Below are 24,342 nucleotides of genomic sequence, written 5' to 3' on the forward strand. Positions count from 1 at the left end.
GAATGGACTTTCAGGTTGGTGACCTGGTTTTGAAAGAAGTCATTCTCAGCACAAGGGAACCTTGCGCGAGGGTATCGGGACCCAACTGGGAAAGTCCATACCGTATCACAAAAGTAATACGACCTGAGAAGTATCACCTTAAAAGGCTCAATGATTCCGAAGTGTCGCGAGCTTAGAATGCTGAACATCTTCGCCCCTATTATAAGTAATTCCGAACTCGCTTACAGCTTTGATTATTTCTTTGAACTTGTAAAATTTTCCTTCTTGTAAGTATTATGAATAAGATTGTTCTATTTCTTCTCAAAGAAAAACTTGTGTCGTGATTTCAAGTCTTTTGTTAATAATTTTGTTATTTGTAACATTTTGCAAGTTTAATGGTCAGATAAGTCATATTTGTCTTGCAAAGTGCTTAAATTATAAAAGTACTATCGTAAGTGACCAGTTCCTTTTATGTATTAAAAAAGTATGTACAAGGGGCGACAAGAAATTGTAAAAGTTAAAAGTTGAGAGAACTACAAGGATAGAAAGAGAGAGGTCATTGGTCTTCATTTCTAGGACTTCCAGGCGCGATCTCCTGATCCTCTGGACGATCATCAGCCTCTTGATCATCCGTCTAATCTTCGGGAATGCTAAGCTGATCATCTTCCGAAGGAGGTTCCTGTTCCTCCTGCTGCTCGACCTCTTCAGCCTAAAGCATGGAAACAAGATGGACTAGTATTCGTTTGGAAGGTCAGAGATGTCCGTCTCTGGGTTCCTCAGCAGCAAGCTGTAAATGGCCTGTATTGCCCAGTGAGCAGTCGTACTCTCAAGCTCGAGGTTTTGTTGCTTCATCTCCTCGGTCAATAAAGCAACTGGCCCCTAAGACAGCTTGAGGTCGCCCTCTTCTGCTTCTCAGAGTTCTCCCACAGCTGAGCTCGACTCTCCTCCGCCGCTTTAGCGTGATCGGTGCTCACCTTTATCTCTTTCTCTCCCTCGTTTAACTCCTTGGTGAGTTTTTCCATCATCCGTTGGAGCTCCTTCTTGTCCCCGTCTCTCTTATTGGGCTCGACCTTCTGAAAGTCCGTAGCCAAAAGTGTAGAATCTCTCTCTACTAGGTACTGATCTGCCTGGATACGGGCCACTTTAGCCTCCGCATCCATGGCCGCGAGGTCTTGCTTTAGCTTGGCATTCTCCTCCTTCAGCTCATGGGGATTGCTGACAAAGTTCACATTGATCTTCTGCTGGGCCACGGTCAGGGTGAGCAAGGACTACATTGGAAAAGAAACAAAAGTCAGTTTCTTTTTCTCAAAATCATAAAGAGCTATGAAAGTTCTCAAAGGGAACATGCCGTTTTACTTGACTATGCAATTGGAGCGCCGTAGCCACTAGGTCGGTAGGTCAGGAAGCCACAAACTCCTCAAAGGCTGTGGCAACCTGGCATTCCAACATGGTGTACATTACCGGCTGCAAGTGTTTCGGAAGTTGCCTTAAGGAATCTAGCATAGACGGGTCTGGCCTCGAGGGGGCAGGTATATCCTCAACCTGTTGCTTACCTACTCTCTTCTGAGCAGCTGTGGTCACTCCCGCTCCCTTGCGCGAGCTCTTTGGGTTGCCCAAGTGCTAAGGGGCCCATCAGGGGCACTCCCAAGCGAGTGACAGGGTAGGGCTGAGTTCTCTCCAGTAGCACCCCAAAGCCTTCTAGCTCCAACTCCGTTTCCTCCTCAGTGGTCAGCTGTTTCCTTTTCTTGGTCTTGTGACCCATGGTTTTCTGCTTCGTGGCACGAGTAGCCATGGGCTAAGAAACTTCTATGTGTCACTTCGTGGGTGGTTGCCCTGTGGTGCTAATCTATACCCTTCTTGCAGGGGTGACGTTGCGGGTCACCTCGACTGGCTCAATCGGGTTGACCCAAGGGAATACAAATCCCCTAGCCCTTGTCGGTGGCTTTGGAACCCTTGGTGGCATGGTCGCTGCATGCCATGAAAAGGTGTTAACAAAAAAGTCATCTTTGGCACAAGGCTAAAAGATCTTCTGGATACGAAGATACTTACGGGCTAGAGCTTCTAAAGATGCCTCGAGGCTAAAAAATCCATACTTTCGTAGTTTGGTAGTGGTCACGAGCAGTTTTACGCGCAACTCTGATTAGGTAAACGATCGAACACCTCAATACGACTGAGATCTGCTTGAGCCGACAACCTGGTCGTCTTGTTCTCTGCGAAAAAGAAAAAATCCCATTAGTCTTAACTACCAAAAGAGAGTTAAAGGGAAGGACAGTTAGTTTGGAAATTAAAAAGGAAAAACCTACCTGGCTCCCTAAATTTACAAACACCATCATACTCGAAGAAGAAATATTTGGTGTCATAAGCCTTAACGTTGCTCGGGTAACCAAATATCTCTCCTTCGATCGTAGATCACTTCAAGAGGTAGAAGGAATCTTTGTCCTTGCTTTTCTTTAAGTAGTAGGTGCATGCGAGTTCCAACGTTATTAACTCGCCGAGTTCGTGTTCGCGACATGCAATATACATAGCAATCGCTATCATATACGTGTTGGGCGTCAATTGGAATGGCGCAACCTCGAAGTGGTCGAGGATCGATCTAATGAAGGGGTGAAAAGGTATTGTTACCCTGCATTTAAAGATTGCCTTTGAGATCATAGTCATTCCCTCTGGAGGGTCCTGAGCGGTATGTGACCTATGGTGGTAGACGTTTACGTTGATCACAAACTAGTCTACAGTCTTTCGAATCTCATCCGCAGTGGCTGCTGATAGCATCAGTTATGAGGGATGCGCTGAGGTGCTTAAGGGCTACGAGCTGGTTCCTTTGGTTACTCTCATATCCAAAGCATCCATTGCTCCTAAAGTCTGAAAAGGTGCGACACATAGAGATGACTCAGTCTCCATACACAGTGTTTCATACGACGACTTAAAAGAGTAAGAAAAACCCTAATTTTCCTTCCTTAACTCCTAAAGACCCTAAATGTCCTTGAGAACTAGTTCCCAAGGATTTGTGCCCTAGGTTTTCGATTCTTGAAGGAGTTCCTTTTTGAACACCACCCCAGAATATGCATCATGTAAGTTTACCAAGTATTAAAACCCACAATTGTTGTGAAAAAACCGAGTTTTTAATAGGATTGAAAAGAAGAAAGGGAAGAGTTTTCCTTACCTCTTGGTTGCTAGGAACGAATGCTCTGTCGTAACAGTGAGTGTGCATCAACTAGAAGACGGATGAACTGGTTTCTTGAGCGCGAAACCTCCGTTTTTCTCTCTGAAGATTTGAGTTCTGTGAAAATTCTGAAGTGGGTTAGGGTTGTATAGGGAAAAAGGTGACGCTTGGTTTCCTTTGCAAGTGACTTTTGGGCGGGACGCGTTCCCAACCATTGGATGCGACCACGTGTTGCCAATCCTCGTAAAGAGTAACCTTCACGTTCATAAAAATCAATCGACGTTTCTCTCCGTTGGAGAAACCAAACGTCGGTGTGGTTATCTTCACTGCATTGAATGCACCCTTATCCATATTTAATGCTTTAAAAGAGAATGTCGTTTCAGCATGACTTGCATTTAATGCTCATGGCTGACACTTATTGCGCAAAGACACGTCTGTCAGATAAATCTTACTTTATTGAACAGGCCAGCTGTTAAGTGCAACAGATAACATCTGAAGAGGTCCTTCGAGTGAAACACTCTTCTCTGTGTATTGAGCTTGAAGCAAAGTGACTTCCAATTTTTGGAAAAAAAATACTCTAAGTTTTTTCAGGTCGTGAGCGATGGGCAAAGTTCCAAGCACGTTGGTATAGCACTGAGCAGAATCCAATCCCAAGTCACTAAACCTTTAAGGGACGATCACCTCAGGTCGCTTGTGCAATTAGCAAAGCTTTACGCGGCCTCCACCCAGTTCGTTGGTCGAGTTAAATCATGAGCTTTGTGTAATTTCAGCCATCCTCCACTTGCAGCTCGAGCAAGCGATCCTCAGGATGAGCCAAATCATAGCATAATCATGAGGTTCTCAAAGTTCAAGCCTTGAACTTTAAGAACTAGGGGGCTTCTGTTATGCCTAAAAAATCAGGGCTAACGTAGGCTTACTTCAATGTGGACCAATCAGAATTTAGGAAGGCATTGTGCCGTCCAAGTGTGCCATGTCACCCAAGGGCTGAAGAAGCCAGGCTGTCATCAACTTGGCAGGTGAAGCTATGGCTAGTGAGTGATTGGGAGTCACCCACTTGCCCAAGCCCTGCACAATTTAAGGATATCTACCATGCAACCAGCCAATGGGAAGTAGGGTAGGAACTGTACGGCACCTGCCCGCGGGCAGACTTATAATCATTACCTAAAAACCTCTTACAATAAATAGAGGGCTCCTCTCTATTTTTCAAGATTTTAGTTCTGATAACAAAAACACCCTCTGTCTCCCTTTCTGTATTTTTGTCCTCTTACATCACTACATGTGACCTGATTGTACTCTTTCATAAATAAAAAGACGGTGGACGTAGGATTCATTTTGAGCATCCAAACCACTTTAAAAATCGTCTCCCTTTCATTTGTTGCATTTTCCAGTTCACATGTAATTTCCAAGTCCACTTAGCATTTTGCACATGCGAATGGTTAGTATCAAAATCCAACATCACTAGAATCTAATTTTAGGTGTCGGCTGAGTAACGTTGTTCTGTTCGTTTCTGGATCATGTTTCAGTGGAAGTCCAAATAAATTAGTTAATAGTTGGGTTTGACCCAAAATAACCACTTTAATATATATTTTTTATTCTTACTTTTTTTTCAAGAAGTCACATTTCTTTAATTAGCAAAAGTACCTCTTAGGGGTGAGCATGGGTAGCGGGTAAAACCGAAACCTGTGAGTAGAACCAGAACCAAAACCTACCCGAAATCGGCACTGTACGGGTAGGTTTCGGTTCCATTTTATTGGAACCGACACTGTACGGTTTCGGTTCTTATGTGTGGAGGAATCGGAACCTAGAAAAAGAACCTGAAATAGGTACCCAGTTTGGAACCTGTAGCGAGTACTCGATTTAGAATTTGTTTGGAACCAATTTTTGGAACCTGTTTTAGAACCTGGGTTACAATGAAATATTTGTGAATAATGGAGGGTTTCATTATTTTACATATAAAAAGATTTAAAATAGAAAAAAATTAAATTTTTAGAATAATCAAATTAAATAAATATACAATTATACTTATTATATATAAACTACACCATATTAAAAACTTTAATATATTATAATATATTAATATTAAAATTTTGATTAATTAAGTATATAATTGGAATTAGGATCCAATTAAAAGTGTTTTAATGTTTTTAAAAGAATTATTTTGGAATAAAATAGTGTATTTGATTGAATAATAATATATTTAGTTATTTACTTCAATTATCAAGTTATAAGTATATCTATAGTAAATTAACAATTAATTAATTATATATGATAAACTGATAAACATTAATAAATTTAATTACTAGTTAAATATCATACTTAATTAATTATAACATTACATTATAGTTAAATGATTACTTAATTAATATAATTTTATAACATTACTTAATTGATTTAGAGCATAATTAATTATAGCATTACATTAATTGATTACTACTTAATTAATTGACTTATAACATTCAGTATATTACTTAATTAAATAATTAGAAATTTAATTAATTATAGCATTACATTATAGATTTATAGTATAATTACTTAATCAATTATAACATTTTATTATAAACATCAGTACAATACTTAATTAAATAATTAAAAATTTAATTAATTATAATATTACATGATAGATTTATAATATGATTATTTAATTCACTATAACATTACATTATAGTATGATCATATAATTAATTATAACATTACGTAATTAAATGATTATTTAATTGATTATGATGTTATATTATAAACATTAGTAATTACTAATTTACTACATAAACATTAGCACAATACTTAATTAAATGATTAGAAATTTAATTAATTATAACGTTACATTATAAATTTATAGTAGGATTACTTAACTAATTGTAACATTACATTATAATTAAATGATTACTTAATTAATTATAACATTATATTATAAACAAATTAATTATAATATTATATTAAAGATTTATAGTATGATTACTTAATTAATTATAATATTTCATTATAGTATGATTACATAATTAATTATAACATTACATAATTAGATGATTATTTAATTGATTATGACATTATATTATAAACAAATGATTACTTAATTAGTTATAAATTTATAACATTACATTATAAATATTAATAATTTACTACATTATTAAATTACTTAATTAAATGATTAAAAAATTAATTAATTATAACATTACATTATAGATTTATATTATGATCACTTAATCATTTATAACATTCTATTCTAAACATTAGTATATTAATTAAATGATTAGAAATTTAATTAATTACAATATTAAATTATAGATTTATAGTATAATTACTTAATTCATTATAACATTACATTATAGTATGATCACATAATTAATTATAATATTACATAATTAAATAATTACTTAATTGATTATGATATTATATTATAAACATTAGTAATTTACTATATAAACATTAGCACAATACTTAATTAAATGATTATAAATTTATTTAATTATAACATATTAACATTACATTATAAATTTATAGTACAATTACTTAATTAATTGTAACATTAAATTATAAACAAATGATTACTTAATTAAATTATTGCGTAATTAATTATAACATTACGTAGTTAAATGATTACTTAAATTGTTATAAATTTATAACATTACATTATAAACATTAGCAATTTACTACATTATTACATTACTTAATTAAATGATTAAAAATTTAATTAATTATAACATTACATTATAGATTTATATTATAATTACTTAATCAATTATAACATTCCACTATAAACATTAGTACATTAATTAAATGATTAGAAATTTAATTAATTACAATATTAAATTATAAATTTATAGTATGATTAATTAATTAATTATAATATTACATTATAGTATGATTACATAATTAATTATAACATTACATAATTAAATGATTACTTAATTGATTATGACATTATATTATAAATACTCGTAATTTACACAATACTTAATTAAATGATTAAAATTTTAATTAATTATAATATTACATTATAAATTTATAGTATGATTATTTAATTAATTATAACATTCTATTATAAATATAATTAGTACAATACCTAATTAAATGATTAGAAATTTAATTAATTATAATAATACATTATAGTTAAATAGTATATTACTTAATTAATTATAACATTACATAATTAAATAATTACTTAATTAATTATGACATTATATTATAAACATTAAACATTAGTAATTAATTAAATGATTAGAAATTTAATTGATTATAACATTACATTATAATTAAATAATTACTTAATTAATTATAACATTACATTATAGTATGACCACTTAATTATGTATAACGTTACACAGTTAAATGATTACTTAATTAATTATAAATTTATAATATTACATTATAAACATTATTAATTTACTACATTAGTCATTAGTACATTACTTAATTAAATGGTTAAAAAATCTAATTAATTGTAACATTACGTTATAAATTTATAGTATGATTACTTATTAATTATAACATTATATTATAAACATTAATACAATAGTTAATTAAATAATTAGAAATTTAATTAATTATAACATTATATTATAAATGTATAGTATGATTACTTAATTAATTATAACATTACATTATAATTAAATAGTTACTTAATTAATTAAAACATTACTATATTACATTATAAACATTAATAATTTATAACATTAAATTTACTACATTAGTATTTAGTAGTGGGAGAATCAAAGAAGTTGGTGACAGTTTCTAACTTTCTATATTGTTGTTTGTTTGAATGATTTTGGTGAAATTATTTGATATGAATTGTGATGAATAATTGTTTGTCTTTTGCTTTTGATTGAGGAATTTTATGTGAATTGTGATGAATTGATTGAATTCAAGTGTTGCTTAGAAATTAGAGGATTTATGAGTTACATTGGACACAAATGAATGAATAATCAAAATTTGTTAGGGGTGTATTTGTAAACTTTTAAGGTATTTTTGTTATTTTTTGAACTAATAGGGGATAATTGATTTTTTACAGAGTACCCGGGCAAGGAATCGAAACCTACATTTTAGGTTCTGGTTCCTTGAATTTAAGAACCTGCATTGTGCAGTTTTAGTTCCTTTTTTTGGGAACCTGTATTGTGCGGTTTCGGTTCCCCCGAAAAATGCAGGGTACCCGGAACCGGTCACTCCCTAGTACCTCCTCCATCCAACACTTAGCATTGGTCGATTAAAATCAGTTCCCTAGCTCTAAAAATTGAAACCATAATTACTCCAATCTCTTTGCTGCAAATGAAAATCACATCTTGATTGATAATCTCGCTTCATTTCCAGGACACCCCTTATTTATTCTTATGGTTGTTTGGTGTTTCCGATGTTGTCTATGGTGGTGGGGTGGGTCTTGCAGTTGTGAGGGGTGGAGTGATTTCCATGGAAATTGTGAATTTTGATTTTTGTGGTTCCAGCAGCTGTGAGGGTTGACTGGTGTGTTGTAAGACCCTTACAAAGGGCAAGGGCAGGCGTGTGGCTTTCATCCTTAGCCACAGCCTTGCCAAGACAACACACGGGTGTGTGCTGAACAAGGATGGCTGAGATGAGGCGTGGGATGTTTGAGTGTTAGGACGCCAAACACTTTACTGATGAGATGGCTTGCGAGTGTGGGCACTTGCAAGTTGTAACATGGGCGTGTGTGCTCATGAGCAGGCTAGACAGTGGCACACGAGCTGGGACGTGTGCAAGCATGCAAGACAACCAACGAGTGGCTGAGTTCATGCATGAGACAGAAAGTTACGTGCGTGAGGTGCATGGGAGTATGCACTAGATGATGGAAACAGTCAGACAAGGCTGTATGGTTGCTGGACCAAGGCTGTGGGACAGTTATATGTGTCCAGGTTCATTTGTATGTAAACCAACTATCATGTAACTGCTGATAAGATTGTAAAACTGTTATGTAACTGCTGTGCCATTTGTATATAAGGCTGGCAGATTGCACATTCGTGATATAGAGAGTGAGAGGGCAAGGGTTATGTGTTTTGTAAGCCTTGTTGTAACTTGAGTGCGAATCTGTGAGTGAGTATCAGATTGTAAATAGAGGGAAACGCTGTGTGTGTGCTTGAGTTATCCTTGTATTCGGAAATATAATATAAGGTTGGGGATTTCCCGTATATGTAGTGCATTGACTCTCTTTAGCCTCTGTTGTCTTGTGTTTGTGATTTGTAACAGAGGGAACGCACAACTTGAGGTAGGCTTACAAGTGCTCGGTGTGCTTGTGCCGCGCGGTGCCTAGAGGCGAAAATAGGCCCTGTGACAGTGGTATCAAAGCCAGGTTTTAACCAGTTTCATTCTTGTATTTACTTACTGTTGTTTTATGCCAAAAAAGGTTGACATGGATGCTGTGAGGGAACGATTGACGCGGTTAGAGGAGATGCTGGGTGAGATTCAAGATGGCCAGGGTATGACCATCAATGAGAGACTTGATCAGGTTGATCAAAGTTTCGAAATTCTCCATAAGCAATTTATGGAAATGGTGGACCAAACCAACAGGAGATTGGAGGCCATAGAGGATGACAATGCCTTGCTGAAACATGCCATCCCTCGTAGTCTTGATGGGGGAAGTACAGCCAAGATAAGAGTGCCCGAACCAAAGGCTTTTCAGGGTGCTAGAAACGCCAAGGAGTTGGAAAATTTCTTGTGGGATATGGAGCAGTACTTTGAGGCAGCAAAAGTACATGATGAAGAAAAAGTCTAAATCACTAGCATGTATTTGGCTGGTGATGCGAAATTGTGGTGGCGCACAAGACTAGTAGATGATGTGAGTGTGGGTAGGCCCAAGGTTGATACTTGGGAGAAACTAAAGAAGGAATTGAAGGATCAATTCTTGTTGAGGAACACATCATGGAATGCTAGGGACCGTATGAAGAAACTCCAACAAAAGGGTACTGTGAGGGAGTATGTCAAGGAGTTTAGTTCCTTGTTGTTAGACATACAAAATATGTCCGAGTAGGACAAATTGTTTAACTTTATGTAAGGTTTGCAAGGCTGGGCGCAAGTGGAATTGCGAAGGTAGAAGGTGCATGATCTGCCTAGTGCTATTGCTGCAGCAGATGGGTTGATTGATTTTGAATATAGTAAGGAGAGAGATCCTGTTGTTGCAGCGAAATCCAAAAAGAAGGACAACCGGGAATTTAAGGGAAGCAAGAAAAAGGACTTCCACTTTCAGAAGAGAAATTCTGCTAGTGAAAAGGGGAAGGCCGTTGCTACCAGTAGTTTTTCCAAGGAAAACAAAGAGGGAAAAATGATGTCTGGTTGTTTCATATGTGGAGGGCCACATAGGGCAAGGGATTGACCAAAGAGAGAGAAGCTGAATGCTTTGATGGGTGAAGAGGGAGAGTCTAGTGGTGAGCAAGTCACTATGAATCCGATGTAGTTGATGAATGCTATGAGGGCAGAAGCAGATTCAAAGCAAAACAAGGGTGATACTTACCTTGGAGTTGTGAGCAAGGGTGCCGCTTGAAATGCTCTACTGTTTGTGGATTTGAAAGTGAGGGATAGCCAAGTTAAAGCTTTGCTAGACACAAAAGCAACTCATAACTTTGTGGCAGATCAGGTTGTCTCCAAGTTGGGGCTAGCACTTTCCAAGAGTCCTACAACGGTGAAGGCTATGAATTCGAGTACACATGGGGTGACTGGAATGGCTTACAACGTGCAGGTTGGTGTGGGCTGCTGGATGGGTAAAATTCATTTAACTGCTATTCCATTAGATGATTTTGATGTTATTTTGGGAATAGATTTTTTTAAAGTAGCCAAGGTATCAGTGGTGCCTTGCTTGAATGGCATGATGATTAATCATGAATCAAGTCCCTGTTTTGTACCTTGTTGTTCACTTGGAGTGAGTAGCAAACCAGGACAAGCTAAGCTTACTACTATCTCAGCCACGGCAGTAAAGCGTGGGCTAAAGAAAGGGCAGGAAACGTATTTGGCAGCGTTGATAGAAATCAAACATGATAAGAAGGTCGAAGTGTCAGATGCAATGGCAGAATTGTTAGAAGATTTTGCTGATGTTATGTCACGGGAGTTGCCAAAAGAACTTCCTCCAAGACGAGCAAATGATCACAAGATTGAGTTGGAACTAGGGGCATTCCCACCTGCTCGTCCACCCTACAGAATGTCACCCATGGAGTTGAAGGAACTCCAAAAACAACTTGATGATTTACTTGATGCAGGTGCAGCGAGACCGTCAAAGGCTCCGTATGGCGCTCCTATGTTGTTTAAGAAAAAGCAAGATGGTTCCCTTCGGATGTGTGTGGATTATAGGGCATTGAACAAGGTGACAATTCGGAACAAGTATCCTGTTCCCCTTGTTCAAGACCTCTTGGATAGGCTGAGTGGAGCTTCGGTTTTCACTAAGTTAGACTTGCGATCGAGATATTGGCAAGTCATAATTGCTGCAGGAGATGAGCCCAAAACCACTTGTGTGACCAGGTATGGGTCTTATGGATTCTTAGTCATGCCATTTGGCTTGACAAATGCACCAGCTACATTTTGCAATTTAATGAATCATGTACTGTATGAATTCTTGGATGAGTTTGTGGTGGTATATTTGGATGATATTGTGATATATAGTCGGAATCTTGATGAGCATTTGATTCATATGAGAAGGGTACTGATGCGGTTGAGAGAACATCAGTTGTATGTGAAAATGGAGAAGTGTGAGTTTGCTAAACAAGAGATAATGTTCTTGGGGCACTTGGTGAGTAAGGGCCAAGTGAGAATGGATCCTAAGAAGGTGCAGGCAATTGTAGAGTGGGTGGCTCCTACAAAAGTCCCGGAGTTGAGATCTTTCTTAGGATTAGCAAACTATTACTGCAAGTTTATTGCGGGATACTCAAAGAAGGCCGTACCGTTGACAGATTTGTTGAAAAAGGGGCAACGATGGGAGTGGACAGAATCATGTTCAAAGGCTTTCGAAAGGTTGAAGGAAGCCATTGCCTCTAAACCGGTGTTGAGATTGCCAAGTTTTGAGTTACCGTTCGAAGTACATACAGATGCTTCGGAGAAAGCTATCGGTGGGGTGTTGGTCCAGGAGGGACATCCCATTGCATTTGAGAGCCGAAAGTTGAATGGGGCAGAGCAGAGGTATTCTGCACATGAGAAAGAGATGGTGGCTGTTGTTCATTGTTTGCAGGTGTAGAGAGTTTACTTGCTGGGCACAAAATTTGAGTGTTGACAGACAATGTCGCCAACACCTTCTTCAAAACATAGAAGAAGTTGTCCCCAAAACAGGCCCGGTGGCAAGAGTTTTTGGCTGAGTACGATTTTGCATGGCAACACAAGCCAGGAAGGCATAATCAGGTTGCTGATACGTTGAGCAGGAAACAGGTGGTTGCTGCTCTATATGCAATAACTCGGGTTGAGTCTGACATATTAGACAGGTTACGAGGGGCGGCTGAACAGGATGCTGAGTATAAGGACTTGGTGACACAAGTTCAGGATGGTACTATATGGCGTTACTAGTTAGAGGATGGGTTATTGTATGCCAAAGGAGATAGGCTGTTTGTTCCAAGTAAGGGTGGATTGAGACGGGTATTGCTGAAAGAAGTCTACGATTCACCTTGGGCTGGACATCCGGGTAGGGAGAGAACTTTGGCATTATTAACACGGGATTATTATTGGCCTAGAATGGAAGCTGATATTGAGTCCTACGTGAAAACTTGTTTGGTGTGTCAACTGGACAAGACAGAAAGGAGAAAGGTAGCAGGGTTGTTGCAACCTCTACCCATTCCGGAGAGGCCTTGGGTGTCAGCCTCTCTTGACTTCATCAGTGGGTTCCCAAAGGTAGAAGGTATGTCTTCTGTCCTTGTTGTTGTGGATAGATTTTCGAAATATGCAGTTTTTATAGCAGCACCAGAAGCTTGTTCAACGGAGACAGCTGCTGCCTTGTCTTATAAAAAAGTGGTGAAATATTTCGGAGTACCAGTAGACTTGGTTAGTGATCGGGATGCACAGTTTATTGGAAGGTTTTGGACTACTCTATTCAACATGATGGGGACCGAACTGAAGTTTTCTACAGCTAATCATCCACAAACGGATGGTCAGACTGAACGGGTGAATGCATTGCTGGAGGAGTATCTTCGGCATTATGTGACAGCTAGTCAACGAAATTGGCTAGAGTTGCTGGATTCTGCACAGTTTTGCTACAATTTGCACAAGTCATCTTCGACCGAGCTGAGTCCTTTTGAGTCGATGTTGGGGCAACAACCTTTGACCCCAATTGAGATTGCTAGACAGCCAGCAAAGAGGAAATTTCCTGTCGCTAACAAGGTGGCTAGGGACAGATAGGAGATAATTGACCAGGCTCAAGACAGCTTGCGGAAGGCAAGCAGGAGGATGAAAAAGTATGCTGATGCTAAGAGGAGGCCGTTAGAGTTTGATGTGGGTGACCAAGTACTACTCAAGCTCACTCCTCAGATTTGGAAGAAAATCGACAGCAAACGGGTGCATAGGGCATTGGTTCCAAAGTATGATGGACTGTTTGAAGTTGTAAGTAGAGTGGGTGCTGTTGCTTACAAGTTGAAATTACCTGAGCGGATCAAGGTACATCCCACATTCCATGTGAGCTTCTTGAAACCTTTCCATGCAGATAAAGGTGATTCTTCAAGGACCCAAGCTAATAGAGCTCCTCCCATGATCAGAAAACAGTTTGATGATGAAATTGAGAAAATTTTAGATCACAGGAGGATGGGGCAGCATAAGAAGAATCGTCGAATTGAATATTTGGTGAAGTGGAAGAGGGGGAAAGACAGCGAGGTTTCATGGGAAAGGGACATAGATCTGTGGCAGTTTGAGGATGTTGTGCAGGAGTACATTGCCACCATTCCGACGAGGACGTCGGACTCTTCTGGTGGGGTTGGTTTGTAAGACCCTTACAAAGGGCAAGGGCAGGTGTGTGGCTTTCATCCTTAGCCACAGCCTCGCCAAGACAACACACGGGTGTGTGCTGAACAAGGATGGCTGAGATGAGGCGTGGGGTGTTTGAGTGTTGGGACGCCGAACACTTTACTGATGAGATGGCATGCGGGTGTGGGCACTTGCAAGTTGTAACATGGGCGTGTGTGCTTATGAGCAGGCTAGATAGTGGCACACGAGCTGGGATGTGTGCAAGCATGCAAGACAACCAATGAGTGGCTGAGTTCATGCATGAGACAGAAAGTTACGTGCGTGAGGTGCATGGGAGTGTGCACTAGATGATGGAAACAGTCAGACAAGGCTGCATGGTTGTTGGACCAAGGCTGTGGGACAGTTATATGTGTCCAGATTCATTTGTATGTAAACCAACTATCATGTAACTGCTGATAAGATTGTAAAACTGTTATGTAACTGTTGTGCCCTTTGTATATAAGGCTGGCAGATTGCACATTCGTGATATAGAGAGTGAGAATGCAAGGGTTATGTGTTTTGTAAGCCTTGTTGTAACTTGAGTGCGAATCTGTGAGTGAGTATCAGATTGTAAATAGAGGGAAACGCTGTGTGTGTGCTTGAGTTATCCTTGTATTCGGAAATATAATATAAGGTTGGGGATTTCCCGTATATGTAGTGCATTGACTCTCTTTAGCCTCTGTTGTCTTGTGTTTGTGATTTGTAACAGAGGGAACGCACAACTTGAGGTAGGCTTACAAGTGCTCGGTGTGCTTGTGCCGCGCAGTGCCTAGAGGCGAAAATAGGCCCTGTGACAGTGGTATCAAAGCCAGGTTTTAACCAGTTTCATTCTTGTATTTACTTACTGTTGTTTTATGCCAAAAAAGGTTGACATGGATGCTGTGAGGGAACGATTGACGCGGTTAGAGGAGATGCTGGGTGAGGTAGGGAGATGAGGGTGAGATTCAAGATGGCCAGGGTATGACCATCAATGAGAGACTTGATCAGGTTGATCAAAGTTTCGAAATTCTCCATAAGCAATTTATGGAAATGGTGGACCAAACCAACAGGAGATTGGAGGCCATAGAGGATGACAATGCCTTGCTGAACATGCCCTCCCTCGTAGTCTTGATGGGGGAAGTACAGCCAAGATAAGAGTGCCGAACCAAAGGCTTTTCAGGGTGCTAGAAACGCCAAGGAGTTGGAAAATTTCTTGGGGATATGGAGCAGTTTTGAGGCAGCGAAAGTCCTTGATGTGGAGAAAGTCTTGATCACTAGCATGTATTTGGCTGGTGATGCGAAATTGTGGTGGGCCACAAGACTAGTAGATGATGTGAGTGTGGGTAGGCCCAAGGTTGATACTTGGGAGAAACTAAAGAAGGAATTGAAGGATCAATCCTGTTGAGGAACACATCATGGAAAGCTAGGGACCGTATGAAGACTCCAACAAAAGGGTATGTGAGGGAGTATGTCAAGGAGTTTAGTTCCTTGTTGTTAGACATACAAAATATGTCCGAGTAGGCAAATTGTTTAACTTTATGTAAGGTTTGCAAGGCTGGGCGCAGTGGAATTGCGAAGGTAGAAGGTGCATGATCTGCCTAGTGCTATTGCTGCAGCAGATGGGTTGATTGATTTGATATAGTAAGGAGAGAGATCCTGTTGTTGCAGCGAAATCCAAAAGAAGGACAACCGGGAATTTAAGGGAAGCAAGAAAAAGGACTTCCTTCAGAAGAGAAATTCTGCTAGTGAAAAGGGAGGCGTTGCTACCAGTAGTTTTTCCAAGGAAAACAAGAGGGAAAAATGATGTCGGTTGTTTCATATGTGGAGGGCCACATAGGGCAAGGGATTGCCCAAAGAGAGAAGCTGAATGCTTGATGGGTGAAGAGGGAGAGTCTAGTGGTGAGCAAGTCACTATGAATCCGATGTAGTTGATGAATGCATGAGGGCAGAAGCAGATTCAAAGCAACAAGGGTGATACTTACCTTGGAGTTGTGAGCAAGGGTGCCGCTTGAAATGCTCTACTGTTTGTGGATTTGAAAGTGAGGGATAGCCAAGTTAAAGCTTTGCTAGACACAAAAGCAACTCATAACTTTGTGGCAGATCAGGTTGTCCAAGTTGGGGCTAGCACTTTCCAAGAGTCCTACAACGGTGAAGGCTATGAATTCGAGTACACATGGGGTGACTGGAATGGCTTACAACGTGCAGGTTGGTGTGGGCTGCTGGATGGGTAAAATTCATTTAACTGCTATTCCATTAGATGATTTTGATGTTATTTTGGGAATAGATTTTTTTAAAGTAGCCAAGGTATCAGTGGTGCCTTGCTGAATGGCATGATGATTAATCATGAATCAAGTCCCTGTTTTGTACCTTGTTGTTACTTGGAGTGAGTAGCAAACCAGGCAAGCTAAGCTTACTACTATCTCAGCCACGGCAGTAAAGCGTGGGCTAAAGAAAGGGCAGGAAACGTATTTGGCAGCGTTGATAGAAATCAAACATGATAAGAAGGTCGAGTGTCAGATGCAATGGCAGAATTGTTGAAGATTTTGCTGATGTTATGTCACGGGAGTTGCCAAAAGAACTTCCTCCAAGACGAGCAAATGATCACAAGATGAGTTGGAACTAGGGGCATTCCCACCTGCTCGTCCACCCTACAGAATGTCACCCATGGAGTTGAAGAACTCCAAAAACAACTTGATGATTTACTTGATGCAGGTGCAGCGAGACCGTCAAAGGCTCCGTATGGCGCTCCTATGTTGTTTAAGAAAAGCAAGATGGTTCCTTCGGATGTGTGTGGATTATAGGGCATTGAACAAGGTGACAATTCGGAACAAGTATCCTGTTCCCCTTGTTCAAGACCTCTTGGATAGGCTGAGTGGAGCTTCGGTTTTCACTAAGTTAGACTGCGATCGAGATATTGGCAAGTCATAATTGCTGCAGGAGATGAGCCCAAAACCACTTGTGTGACCAGGTATGGTCTTATGGATCTTAGTCATGCCATTTGGCTTGACAAATGCACCAGCTACATTTTGCAATTAATGAATCATGTACTGTATGAATTCTTGGGAGTTTGTGGTGGTATATTTGGATGATATGTGATATATAGTCGAAATTTGGATGGCATTTGATTCATATGAGAAGGGTACTAACGCGGTTGAGAGAACATCAGTTGTATGTGAAAATGGAGAAGTGTGAGTTTGCTAAACAAGAGATAATGTCTTGGGGCACTTGGTGAGTAGGGCCAAGTGAGAATGGATCCTAAGAAGGTGCAGGCAATTGTAGAGTAGGTGACTCTACAAAAGTCCCGGAGTTGAGATCTTTCTTAGGATTAGCAAACTATTACTGCAAGTTTATTGCGGGATACTCAAAGAAGGCCGTACCGTTGACAGATTTGTTGAAAAGGGGCAACGATGGGAGTGGACAGAATCAGTTCAAGGCTTTCGAAAGGTTGAAGGAAGCCATTGCTCTAAACCGGTGTTGAGATTCCAAGTTTGAGTTACCGTTCGAAGTACATACAGATGTTCGGAGAAAGCTATCGATGGGGTGTTGGTCCAGGAGGGACATCCCATTGCATTTGAGAGCCGAAAGTTGAATGGGGCAGAGCAGAGGTATTCTGCACATGAGAAAGAGATGGTGGCTGTGTTCATTGTTTGCAGGTGTAGAGAGTTTACTTGCTGGGCACAAAATTTGAGTGTTGAAGACAATGTCGCCAACACCTTCTTCAAAAAAATAGAAGAAGTTGTCCCCAAACAGGCCGGTGGCAAGAGTTTTTGGCTGAGTACGATTTTGCATGGCAACACAAGCCAGGAAGGCATAATCAGGTTGCTGATACGTTGAGCAGGAAACAGGGGTTGCTGCTCTATATGCAATAACTCGGGTTGAGTCTGACATATTAGACAGGTTACGAGGGGCGGCTGAACAGGATGCTGAGTAAAGGACTTGGTGACACAAGTTCAGGATGGTACTATATGGCGTTACTAGTTAGAGGATGGGTTATTGTTGCCAAAGGAGATAGGCTGTTTGTTCCAAGTAAGGGGGGATTGAGACGGTATGCTGAAAGAAGTCTACGATTCCCTTGGGCTGGACATCCGGGTAGGGAGAGAACTTTGGCATTATTAACACGGGATTATTATTGGCCTAGAATGGAAGCTGATATTGAGTCCTACGTGAAAACTTGTTTGGTGTGTCAACTGGACAAGACAGAAAGGAGAAAGGTAGCGGGTTGTTGCAACCTCTACCCATTCGGAGGCCTTGGGTGTCAGCCTCTCTTGACTTCATCGTGGGTTCCAAAGGTAGAAGGTATGTCTTCTGTCCTTGTTGTTGTGGATAGATTTTCGAAATATGCAGTTTTTATAGCACACCAGAAGCTTGTTCAACGGAGACAGCTGCTGCCTTGTCTTATAAAAAAGTGGTGAAATTTCGGAGTACCAGTAGACTTGGGTAGTGATCGGGATGCCACCTACTCTATTCAACATGATGGGGACCGAACTGAAGTTTTCTACAGCTAATCATCCACAAACGGATGGTCAGACTGAACGGGTGAATGCATTGCTGGAGGAGTATCTTCGGCATTATGTGACAGCTAGTCAACGAAATTGGCTAGAGTTGCTGGATTCTGCACAGTTTTGCTACAATTTGCACAAGTCATCTTCGACCGAGCTGAGTCCTTTTGAGTCGATGTTGGGGCAACAACCTTTGACCCCAATTGAGATTGCTAGACAGCCAGCAAAGAGGAAATTTCCTGTCGCTAACAAGGTGGCTAGGGACAGATAGGAGATAATTGACCAGGCTCAAGACAGCTTGCGGAAGGCAAGCAGGAGGATGAAAAAGTATGCTGATGCTAAGAGGAGGCCGTTAGAGTTTGATGTGGGTGACCAAGTACTACTCAAGCTCACTCCTCAGATTTGGAAGAAAATCGACAGCAAACGGGTGCATAGGGCATTGGTTCCAAAGTATGATGGACTGTTTGAAGTTGTAAGTAGAGTGGGTGCTGTTGCTTACAAGTTGAAATTACCTGAGCGGATCAAGGTACATCCCACATTCCATGTGAGCTTCTTGAAACCTTTCCATGCAGATAAAGGTGATTCTTCAAGGACCCAAGCTAAAAGAGCTCCTCCCATGATCAGAAAACAGTTTGATGATGAAATTGAGAAAATTTTAGATCACAGGAGGATGGGGCAGCATAAGAAGAATCGTCGAATTGAATATTTGGTGAAGTGGAAGAGGGGGAAAGACAGCGAGGTTTCATGGGAAAGGGACATAGATCTGTGGCAGTTTGAGGATGTTGTGCAGGAGTACATTGCCACCATTCCGACGAGGACGTCGGACTCTTCTGGTGGGGTTGGTTTGTAAGACCCTTACAAAGGGCAAGGGCAGGTGTGTGGCTTTCATCCTTAGCCACAGCCTCGCCAAGACAACACACGGGTGTGTGCTGAACAAGGATGGCTGAGATGAGGCGTGGGGTGTTTGAGTGTTGGGACGCCGAACACTTTACTGATGAGATGGCATGCGGGTGTGGGCACTTGCAAGTTGTAACATGGGCGTGTGTGCTTATGAGCAGGCTAGATAGTGGCACACGAGCTGGGATGTGTGCAAGCATGCAAGACAACCAATGAGTGGCTGAGTTCATGCATGAGACAGAAAGTTACGTGCGTGAGGTGCATGGGAGTGTGCACTAGATGATGGAAACAGTCAGACAAGGCTGCATGGTTGTTGGACCAAGGCTGTGGGACAGTTATATGTGTCCAGATTCATTTGTATGTAAACCAACTATCATGTAACTGCTGATAAGATTGTAAAACTGTTATGTAACTGTTGTGCCCTTTGTATATAAGGCTGGCAGATTGCACATTCGTGATATAGAGAGTGAGAATGCAAGGGTTATGTGTTTTGTAAGCCTTGTTGTAACTTGAGTGCGAATCTGTGAGTGAGTATCAGATTGTAAACAGTGGGAAACGCTGTGTGTGTGCTTGAGTTATCCTTGTATTCGGAAATATAATATAAGGTTGGGGATTTCCCGTATATGTAGTGCATTGACTCTCTTTAGCCTCTGTTGTCTTGTGTTTGTGATTTGTAACAGGGGGAATGCACAACTTGAGGTAGGCTTACAAGTGCTCGGTGTGCTTGTGCCGCGCAGTGCCTAGAGACGAAAATAGGCCTTGTGACATGTGTCTTTGTGAGGGTGGGGTGATTTTGGTGGTTGTCGGAGTGAATGTCTATGGTGGTGTGGTTGCCTGTGACGGCTGTGGTGATGTGTAGATTAGAATTGAAAATTTAATGGTTAAAATTGGTAAAGTTGCAATTTGGTTGGATATGGAGACCATTGGCGGGTAGAACACTGATAGTTTACCAGGATGGCAATTTGTTCTTTTGCGTAAAATAGGGTGGGAAAATTATAACTTGGTCTGCACAACTCATGACCAAATCCCTCTGGTTCATTCCTAGCTTATAGCTATATAGATAGATGATTCTACCACATCAGGCCATCCACCGGTTTTTAGTGAAATTTCTATCTCGTTTACAATCATACATACACGTACTTCATTGAGCATAGTGACTTAGAACCTATTTCTCCATCAGGGCCTCAGCATTATGTTAACTTCTGGGTAAAAATTTTGTACTTCCGTGCTTTTGTTTTGCAGAAGAGGGACTGTTGAGGAGGATGGCTTCAAGTTATTGATTCCTTTGTCATCAATCATCTTTTCTTCTTGGCCTTGGCCCCAAATCAGAGAATAAAACCCAAAAGCAATAATAGCAGCTCCCAGAACGCTGCACATAAGTAAAAATTGAACCATATTATAGCTAAACCATCCCTTCAAAATGAAAGAAAAATATTTATTAGAATATGACTAACCTATGTGGTACGATATTTTAGCTCTTATTTGTTTTTCCATTTAATAACACACCCATCTCATAAAATTCATATAGAAAATTATACCTTCCGAGATAAAGAGTATCCCCAAGAAAAGTGACCCCCATTGCAACAGCGATGACTACTGAAAGCGGCTTAAACATGGAAACGTATAGAGCTCCCTTCTTATGGCATGCCCATGTGTGCACAAGACCTCGAAGTGCTGCACTAAAAACTGCCTACATTTAAACATTATTACAATATTGAGAACTGATAAAAAGGGGAAATGCTACAAGTCCTAGGAATGTACATAAACTCCTCTTTACACTTACTGAGAACGCAATAGCCAGCAACTCCAAGTCTGGCCTTAGTTTCCAAGCATTTGGGTTTCTTTCAACCATTAGAGCGAGTATGGCAGATTGAAAGGTCACAAAGACGCAACAAATGAATGTTACCGTCAGCTCTTCAGGGAATTCCTTTATAACAGAGGTCTAGATATTGAAAAACAGTTAAATTTTCAGGAAGCCATTAACAGTTATTATAGATATTCTGATAAAGATTACCTGAACAATGTACAATATTGACAGGGAACAGCTACCAGATGCAAGGAGAATACCTCCAATCACCCATTCTTTATGCGGAGATAAAAAATTATTATGTAAATTCAGAGATAAAGTACTCGTAATTGCTGGGCCATTGTACAAAGTCACAGTTAATGCCCCTGCAATTGATACCAAGGTGCCAATAGACTTGGCTAGACTGCTTTTAACTCTCAAATCTAGCTTTTCCATTCTGAAGGCACACCATAAAATCATAATGAACTTTTAAACAGCATAAGACTTCATAATAAATTTCAGAAATCCTAATCGTAACTTGAATTTTTTACATATAAATCTAATCTACTGCTATATATTAATTGATAGAATAAGTCAACAATTTGGGCTGGACGATGGGTCTTTCATAGGCTTGGGTAGAATCCTCTTTGGAAAATCGGCTTGCCAAGAGAGGGTCTTCAAACCTTTATAACCCACATGCCCACCCTTTTCGCTTTAAATGGGGGATCCTAACATTTGCTGGGGCTAAGTTGATTTCAATTCTCGCTGAAAGTTCTCTTTTGTATATATATATAAACCTGAAATTTAAGCTAGCTAGTAATTAAAAATAAAGAATAGAGAAGAACTCACCTGGAAATTATGACAAGAATAAATGTAAAAGCAGGGGTAATATTAACAAGTGCTGAGGCTAAGGTTGGAGAGCTATATCCAATCCCGCTAAACAGGCAAGTCTGAGAAAAACAGCTACAAATCCACCGAAAATTTAAACGAAAGATATAGAAATCCACAAGTAAAATTTATTATCTTAATTGAGTTAAAGAAGTAGTACCTAAACAGCCCAAGAAGAAAGATTTTACAGATAATGGACAATGTGAGTGGAGGGCGACTTCTGTTCCTGTGGGGTAAAAGAAAAGATGAAGGTGCAGTCTTGCTAGTTAATTACTATCTTCAATCATTAGTGCCAAATTGTGAATGAATGGGAGTTAACTACCTGTACAAGATGAGACAACACGGAAGAAGAATAAAGATTGTCCCGAAGGCATTATAGTAAACAACAAACACGAAGTTACTCATGCCTTTGTTCAATGCTGCTTTAGTTAGAGTACTCAACCCCACTTCCAAACACTCAATTGCCAACATCGCTGCTGTTATTCCAGCACCCAACATTTTATATCTCTCTTTCTTTCTTTGCAGAACTGTGCTGTTTCGTAGAGATGGTCAATATATATAGATGGGACAGTTGTTTCTTTCACTTATTTGAGGTTGCCTGAGAAAGGGGAAAGGATAAAGAAGATAAGAGTGAACTATTGCACCCATCCAACAACGACAAATGTAAGGAAGAACGTAGCTGCGGGCCCTCAATGCTTGCTGAGCTGAGTCATGCTGTGTTTTGACTTTAGATTCTACTATATATATTATAGAGTAAACACCTTTTCCCACCCAAGGTTTGTCTTAATGACACTTTCTCATCCAAAAAATTTCAAAATACCATTTTTTTACCCAAAATTAATATTTTGTTACTATCCAAAACCGATTTTAGATAATTCCAATGACAAAAATTCTCTACGTCACTACTATTTAAACCTTTAGTATTCTCTCTATAAAACTTTTTTTACTTTGACACTTAACTTTTTTTGTTGATTGTCAGTCATCACGAAACTAAAATTTTTTGTTTTTAATTGATTTTTGGTTAATTTTGATAACAAATTTTTAATCGATCACTATAATGTGTATTTTAAGTATTAATAGATTATAAACTTTGGTTAAGAAAATAGTATTTTAAAATTTTTTCGGTAGGAAAAGTCCTTAAGAAAAACCTTGGCCGGGAAAAAGTAGTTTACTCTATATCAAATTATCATCTTCGTCGTTTGCCCGCCGCACGTCTCAATCGTTTATTAAGCTGACACAAACAATAACTGCGTATGCTGTAGGATAATAAATCCAAAATAAACTTTAGGCCGAATCACAGTTTCCCACCAATAAACATTTTAATTTATTTATAAGTTCAAAACAAAATGAAATGGGAGTGGTTGTTGTCACCACCAATAATGGTTAACCGTTGGTCAACTGTTGGTCAACAATAGTTGACCTCCGGTTAAAGTTGGCGCGTTTGCATCATCAACCAAAATTTTCCAATCTATTGGAATCTAGTTGCATTACCAGATTTTGCCGTCTATATTTGTGGTAGAAGGATGCTTGACCGATGGTCAATGTCAATCAAAGGTGGTCCATTGGCGTCACCTTAGGATTGAAATCTTTCAATTTTTCAGAATCTGGTTGAATCATCAAATTTCAGCGTCGATTTTGGCCGCAGAAGGTGGCCCAATATTTCACCACCTTCTGCGGCAAAAATAATACGGTGATTCAACCAAATTTTGAGTTCAGGTCTTGGAAGGACTAGCAATGGTGAAAGGAAAATAATACAGCCACCGACGGTAGTGCATCAAATTTGTGCAACGAATGACGTAATAAAATCATGACCGTTGATAAATTTTAATTTAATATTTATAAACTGTCAGGATTTTGCCATGTCATTCGGTGTACTACCGTCGATAACTGTAGCATTACTCATAGTGAAAACACACCACCTTGTTCTATCATTGACCGATAATTGTTCGTTGTTGATCGTCCTCGGTCAATCAGCAATATTTTTGAATTTTTTAAATTATTAATTTTAGTAATTTATATTAATCATTTCAATACATGATTTTAGTATTTACCAAATACTTAAAATACAAATTTAGAATTATAATTTTTTTTTAAGAAATAAAATGTCCTTCTTGTCATTATACATACAATAACAATTTCAAAATCTAATTTATCAACCACATAATCCTGGATTTTGAGAATCCCAACAATTATAAAAATAGCATTTTCCAAACACATTCCAAATTATTTTCAAAGCTGATTGTTTCCAAAGT

General features: G+C 39.2%; 1 protein-coding gene and 1 pseudogene across 3 annotated transcripts; one reads left to right on the top strand and one right to left on the bottom strand.

The window, feature by feature from the left end:
- Positions 1-9,550: 9,550 nt before the first annotated feature.
- LOC116121359 lies at positions 9,551-18,432 on the top strand (annotated as a pseudogene).
- Positions 18,433-20,433: 2,001 nt separating this feature from the next.
- On the bottom strand, positions 20,434-22,680 carry LOC116121343 (WAT1-related protein At4g15540-like). Of its 3 annotated transcripts, none has more exons than XM_031407307.1 (7): positions 22,413-22,680; positions 22,251-22,316; positions 22,052-22,165; positions 21,431-21,659; positions 21,200-21,257; positions 20,955-21,090; positions 20,434-20,785 (listed from the first exon to the last, which is right to left on the bottom strand). In XM_031407307.1, exons 1-7 carry the CDS (start codon positions 22,586-22,588, stop codon positions 20,593-20,595), a joined length of 972 nt encoding a protein of 323 aa, XP_031263167.1. In that variant the 5' UTR covers positions 22,589-22,680; the 3' UTR covers positions 20,434-20,592. The 3 variants fall into 3 exon arrangements, with proteins under 3 accessions (XP_031263167.1, XP_031263166.1, XP_031263165.1); XM_031407306.1 differs by having other exon boundaries at positions 20,955-21,102; XM_031407305.1 differs by having other exon boundaries at positions 20,955-21,106; positions 21,200-21,358; positions 22,413-22,677.
- Positions 22,681-24,342: the final 1,662 nt, after the last annotated feature.

This window comes from Pistacia vera, unplaced genomic scaffold (assembly GCF_008641045.1).
Source record: "Pistacia vera cultivar Batoury unplaced genomic scaffold, PisVer_v2 Contig973, whole genome shotgun sequence".
NCBI classification, from domain to species: Eukaryota; Viridiplantae; Streptophyta; class Magnoliopsida; order Sapindales; family Anacardiaceae; genus Pistacia; species Pistacia vera.